At 35.2% G+C, this 6883-nt stretch overlaps 1 protein-coding gene across 1 annotated transcript; it reads right to left on the bottom strand.

Moving 5' to 3' along the window:
* Nucleotides 1–1385: 1385 nt before the first annotated feature.
* Nucleotides 1386–2315, bottom strand: LOC105133622 (WUSCHEL-related homeobox 7-like). The gene is made up of 3 exons (XM_011037695.1): nucleotides 1848–2315; nucleotides 1547–1751; nucleotides 1386–1515 (listed from the first exon to the last, which is right to left on the bottom strand). Coding segments are annotated over exons 1-3 (546 nt in total). The 5' UTR covers nucleotides 2188–2315; the 3' UTR covers nucleotides 1386–1514.
* Nucleotides 2316–6883: the final 4568 nt, after the last annotated feature.

The raw sequence follows: 6883 nt of genomic DNA, 5'->3' as shown, positions 1-6883 counted from the left end.
GGGGGGGGGGGGGGGTTGTGCGTGCATACATACTGGACTGTTGGAAATTAGCCAGAAGTCCTCCAAGTCTCTTTGAGAAGAAATTGCTGGACACTGCCCATTAGTGTTCTCCGCTCTTATTTTTCAGTGATGAAGCACTAAAAGTCAGTTGTGTGACTTCTCAAATACATACATGTCATCTCTCGCCTCCATTTTCTTACAAATCGAAGAGAAGCATTTTTTGTTAAATAACAGTAACAACAAGAAATTAATAATGTCATTTTGATAATTTGTACTGGTAGTGCTAGCTGACCGCATATATATCAGATTAGAGGATTGCAAGAATAAGTGTTGTTCTATGGTAGACAGACAAATTCAACACAAATAAATTTAGTATAGTGGCTGTGTGTCTGTAACTTAATTATAATTATAATTTAAATGTTTTTAGTTTGTTTAGTTACGATAATGTAATAGAGCTTGTGTGTGTGTGTGTTCTGGAAACCAAAGCTGATAGAATTTCTCAATAACGCAAGGAGGCTAAACAAACTTAATCTGGCTATGGAAAAGGTTGATGAATTCCTTGAAACCTCAACATATATATATATAAAGCGTTCTCTCTTTTTGCTGGAAAGAAAAGCGTAATATCACTCTACCTGGTGCCATGTGACGCTGAAGCATGTTTGCACCACTTTTTCATTCTTTTTGCAGATTAGAGAGGAAAGAACAACAAAACCAGAATTACTGCCACTATTTTTGAATTAGTTATGCTTTCAACTCCCTTCATGCTAAAATTAAAATAATAATAATTTAGAGCAGAAGAAATTAAGATGAGTCAGGGAAGGCCACAACGTTATTAGGAAGGACACGGATATTGTATTAACAAAATAATTATTCCTCTTGTTAGGGATGAAATTATTTTTCTCAAGTAAGCCATCTTAGTTATTTACCAGTTCATTAATTAGTTCGTAAAGTATCACTTAAATATATATAATGAAGAAACTTTTTAACTCGCCATGGAAAGAGAGGGCTGCAGAATTGTGATGAACAAGAGAAAAAATTAAATGAAATGAGCATATGCAGTTTGATTCCGCCGTGCAAACTACTAAATATAAATAATCATATTGACGTTTTAAAGACTGCTATATTCAAACCGCATCATGTTCTTTCTTGACTAAAAACTGTGAAGAGATCGGTTGCACATGATGAATTTTAAAGTTAGCAAACCCTAGGCATGAACCATTTCTACCAGTCTTTTATGCACTTCAAGGAAGCATTTCTCGTGAGAGGAAGCTAAATTCCAGTTTCCAAGCATTAATAAAAGTAAATTACTCCAACAGAGTAAGCACAGAGAAAGAAAAAAAAATCTTTTTATGAGCATGCAGAGGAGAATGTCGAAGCCTTTCTAATATTTAAAGAACTATATATAAATAAATAAAAAGAAAAAAAACCAACTTCAAGTACTTGCTACCTCCATTTTTTTACCATCCATGCTAAAACTAATATTCTTCGAATCATTATTACAACCATTTTAAATTCCTTGAGCTTTTTATCAATTCGAAGTTTGTTTTACGCAAAGCTTAATCGCAGATCTAAATGTGGATGATCCATTTCTGTACCAAATTTATAAGAAAATGCAGCTGCAGCTTCATTGCATTCATTTGCTTGCAACCTGAATTTCTCTGGTCCCGCTTCATCAAAGGAGTTTAAAGGGAAAAGTTGGAGAGTCTCAATCACTCTTTCTGGTTCGTTCACATGATTGATCTCAGTAAAATCTGCAAAAGAAGATTACCAAAAAAAAAAAGTATTTAATGCAACTTTCTTCATATTTATTTCTGAGAAGAATAAAGGCTTATGCAAGACTAATTTACATCGCGCAGAAGAAAATCTGTCATCTCTACGAATCATGGCATCCTTCTCATCAACAGAAACCCTGCGCCGCTTCTGTCTTTCTCTAGCTTTATGATTTTGAAACCAGTAAAAAACGTTCTTGCTCTCGATCTTGCCATAAAAACTAAGCTGGGTGGAGATGTTCTGGATCTCGTCAGTACTTGGGGTTCGAAGCCCAGACCGGAACAAGTCAGTTAGAAGTTTAACTTGTTCGGTAGTAGGATTCCAACGCCCACATTTAGTTCCTGTGCCACAGTTATTGCCACTACCACCACCACGACCAGCTTTTGTGATACAAAAGCCTGACATTCTCTCTTCCATTATCTGTGTTAGCTTCAGATGCTTACTTTCGACTTCGATACAAGTCTATGAGAGAACTTTCTTTTTGAGCTTCTGAACTCAAAAGATAAGACCCCGTGTGCATATATAATAGACTACGCGCTAACACACACACACACACACTTTATTTTTTGTTTTCTTTTTGTACTTATCTTTTGTTTTGTTTTATTGGTGATCAAACGATAGCAGAATCATAACTTTTGTTTATTAATTTCAGTCTGCTTTGATTTTAGGGATTGTGTGAGACTGAATATTTGTAAGGATTTGATCATGCCCGGATTTTTGTGCACTTGAATATAGAGAGAGACATGCGCAAAAGCTGCCACTGTTCAACGTATTGGTCTTCGAGCAGACAAGAGACAACAAGTAAGTTTGATCACTACTTATTAGTTAATTATTATTATCTTGTAGTATTATTAATTACATTGAATCTTTGTTCTATTTTTTTTAAATTTTTGATGAATTGATCTCCATAGACAGACAAACAGATAGGGTATATTGTTTGTGTTTTTCAGTAAAGTGTGCACTCGATGCTGTTGCATATGGCTTAATGTAGGGTTTAGTACTGTTTGATGTTGTGTTCGTCATGTTTGTAGTAGACTATCCAACCCATCAGGACATGAGAGTAATCCAATTATACTTTCTTTTAAATCAGTAATCCTAGTTTGTTAAAGAAAACTAAATTGAACTTCTATTTCGGTTTCTATCCTCTTAAGTTGATGTGCATTGATACATTATGCTGCTAATGTTGTTAATGGCTAGATGAATTTATAATATATATATAGCCTTCTAATCAAGCTATTTATATATAAAAAACCAAAAAAATAAGCTTAAATAATAGGCTAATTAATCTAGTATGGTCCAAATTAATTACCAACAGTGACAAGGGGATGAATCCAAGTTTTGTTTATAAACTAGAATTATATAAATATATATATGCTAAACAACACCAGGATGGTTCAAAAATCTCAGAATGTCAGTAAAGAAGATTTCTGTACAAATGAAAGTCAAAATTCACATTGTCTGATTTTGGTTGGACGATTGTGATCGCATCTACTGACATTGATACTTGGTTAGGCTGACTATAAACAATTACAGCTAGATCACTCAAATAATGTTGGTTTAAACCTGCTTTTAAGGATGTGGGAACAGAAACTAAAGGACAAGAAAGCCTCCGAATTGAGATTTGGGAGAGACAACTCATGAGCAACCAAAAAGGGAAGCAAACTTTTATTTTCTAATGTCATGTGGCTCCTGTCCTTGGCAACTACATGCCCTTTTTCTAGTTGTCTGCTTTGCCTTCAACTTTTAATTGGTTCAAATAGGGAACTTAAAAGGGCAGTCACTAGGTGAGTGCGCCCTTGTACTTTAGAGCTTGTCCTTCAACTACTAATTCGAAAGTTTAAAGTTGATAATATTGACTAGATAGGAAAAGCATGGGATTGATCTTTGGATTCCTACCATTTCAATGCCAAGTTCTCTTATCCTGCTATGTGATAGTTAAGGATAGAAATATGAAATGACTGAAGATTTGAACTCATTTGTTGGAGAAGTGTTTTAAGGATGTGGTTGTTGTTATTTTTAAATTGTTATTAGAATGATATTTTTTTATTTTTTTAAATTAGTGTATCAAAATTATTCAAAACATATAAAAAAATTAATTTTTAATAAGAAATTTAAATTTAAATTTTTATAAAATATAATTTGTACCAAATATTCTAGAGTTGCCTGAGATTATTTAATAATGATTTGCTGTCTTTAAAAAGCACTTGTCCCTCTTATGGTTAGGAATCAAAAAACCTGAAACCTGCTGATAAATTGTACTAGCTATTCGAATTGAACAATAAAGTATGAAGCATAAAATTAAGCTGGATTAATGCTTCATAACCTCATGTCTGTAAACATTGTAAGAAAAAATAGTGCTGAGAATAGATGTGACAGTTCTCGATAAATATCCTCTCAAACAACAAAATACAATTCAAACTTGTATTTCTTGGCTAGTATTTCCAATTCTCACTCTCATTCTTTTCTGTACCTGGTCCACCAGTACTGATCCAAAATTTAGGTTCACTTCCACTTTTCTTTTGCACACTTCTTAGTTCCTCCAATTCCCGAGGATGCTCTATACACGATAAGCATGAATTTTTCCCTTAATAATTTGGCACGGCAGGCTGCGGTGTTCTAACTACTAGGTATCTACTTGCCTTAAATAATCTGTAGTACTGTCTTGGTATTAATACCAAACAACAGGAAATAAATCAATCCGTCCCCAAAATCTAATCTAATTAATCCCTGATTTTATTTTTGGTTTTTGTTTTGTTTATTCAACAAGAGCCTTATTGACCATTGGAGTACAGAATGCAAATGCAATCTAATTAATCAATAAGCGTTCACCCTCTACTAAGTGAGATTGAAACTTTAGAGTACCTTCAACTTTAAATTCGATATTCAAACCGCTAGGTGTCCCCTTGGAGACCACAAATTCTTGCATATCTTAAAAACTATTCTGACTTGTGTTGCCAATTAACAGTACTAGGCTCACCACATATCAAAGCAGCCTATATTTGCTAAGCATGGGTGTTTGGCATGTGTAGTCCTAGAAGAAATTGGAGTTCGAGTTGCATCAAATCTTCGATTTGTGATTGAACAAGTTCAACTCAACTAAATCACAAGCTAGGAACTACTACGATCCTGAATGAAACAAGGAGTATATATGAAATGCCCATGTCATTAGAAGTCCTAGTATCAGCTAGAACTGTGAAATATCTTTCAGCCCATGATTAATATCTACAACCCGTATTTCCAAGCCATAATAATACATCTTAAGAAGTGCCCTTAAACTCGTTAGCAACAGGAGTTATTGGAACGATATGCAAACATGCACAAACAGTTATAGGAAGGATTTAAGAGGGAGATTGGAAAAAGTGCGAAGTGTTTTATTTGGCTGTCTTTTGTACGTGTCACCGTTGATTGAGTTAGAGAGAAGCACTTTATTTTGATGAGTGGGAGAGATAGGGGAAGTGGTTCCGACAAACAACAACAGAAAAATGATTAGTGCGAAACGAGGAGTGACATATAGTGCTAGAGGGGTAGAGGCTATGGAGAAATATAGGGCACGCGTGAAATCTAGGCCACCCAAGATTTCCGTCCCTTTTCTCCTGTCTGCTGCACTCTGCACTGCACACCACATTTATCGTTATTGCAAATTGCCCCATAGTGGAAGATCACCAAACATGGCCGCGGACAAAATGGGTGGGAAAAAAGAACTAATCATAGGAATTAAGATCGCATAATCTGCGCTTAACATTCTAGATGCCCAATCATAGGAGGCCCACCAGGCAATCAATCACTATGCAATTACTGCAAACTGTGAGAGTTGCTGGTGTCGGAGGTCAGAGCTCGGCATGGTTTGACACATGATAAAGGGAAATTCTGCTAACACGTAGTTGCTGCGAGTATGCAACCAAAATTACAAGCAACAGACTTCTGTTGCCAAATTTTACTAAAATCACTCCTTATTTCCCAAAACTCGAAGGTTGTTTTCTCGCGAATAAAAAATAACTAGGGTATGTTTGTTTGGTGTAAAAGTGTTTATTTTGAGAGAAAAAAATTTATAAATTTTTTTTTTATTATAGTTTTTATAAAATATTTTACAGAAAAACTAGTCAATATTTATAATTAATTTTTAAAAACATGTTACATATAAAATATTTGAAGGGAAGATATATTACAAAAAAAAAATGTTTTTTAACCTGAATGCAGGCATAGAGCTTGTGCATCTGCCGTGATAAACGGTAGACGAACATCGGAAGTCTTGCATTCCGTATCATTTCCAATATTTTGGTTAAAATATGAGGTACGATAGATAAATGATCGAGCTGGATCCCACCACTTACCTATCCCGCGGCTATACTGGCGAGATCTAATTAAAAAAAAAAAGGGGGTTGGAGGTGGTTTGCAAGCATTCCATGAATGAATGAATGGACAGTTGTTTCTCCATGTGAAAAGGGGATATCCATCAGTCCTGGAGGGGCACAACTTGCCTGGCCCATAGACCAGGCCAGGAGAACATGCTCAGCGGTCCACAAGAGACATAGATTCACAATCCAACCATAAGAATTTAAACCAAGAATACTGTATCCCGTGCAGCGTCTTTCCCTGGCCATAGACCTCAACAGTATTTAGATTCAAAGGGAAAACATGGTACGAGGAATATGAGAGAAGCCTGATCCGAATATGAGTTTATAAGGTAGCTGGTTCAACTTAGTTAACAAAAAAAATTCACAAGCTTGAAGGATATTCTTTACCTGATCATATCACTAATTAAAGTCCCAAAAACCTCAGACCTTAGGACCGCTAAAGCTTATATAAATGTTAACTTTAAGACCCGTAAAATTAATCAAGATACACACAAGCTGATTTAACACCCATATTAATAAAATAAAATAAAATAATTTTAAAAATCACACCCAACACGCCATATGCTAACATATCCCGTGATAATTTTGTTACGCACCGTCAAATGCAGTGCCACCATCCCAAAAGATAACCTAATAATCAAAAGATGTTACTAATCCAGTTTCTATAGCATACAGTATCACCATGTTGCAGATTTCGGATGCGACCCCAATCAGTTTGAGAAAACCCAGGTCAGGAGTTAGGATAACAAGACAAGAAC

The sequence above is a fragment of the Populus euphratica genome, unplaced genomic scaffold (assembly GCF_000495115.2).
Source record: "Populus euphratica unplaced genomic scaffold, PopEup_1.0 scaffold36.1, whole genome shotgun sequence".
In the NCBI taxonomy this organism is placed as follows: Eukaryota; Viridiplantae; Streptophyta; class Magnoliopsida; order Malpighiales; family Salicaceae; genus Populus; species Populus euphratica.
This window is presented reverse-complemented; position numbering and strand designations above follow the sequence as displayed.

Coding starts and splice junctions, on each gene's coding strand:
- LOC105133622 (XM_011037695.1), bottom strand. CDS start 2,187: ATGGAAGAGAGAATGTCAGGCTTTTGTATCACAAAAGCTGGTCGTGGT. Junction 1,752..1,847: donor CAGATTTTCTTCTGCGCGAT/GTAAATTAGTCT, acceptor CTTCTTTTGCAG/ATTTTACTGAGATCAATCAT.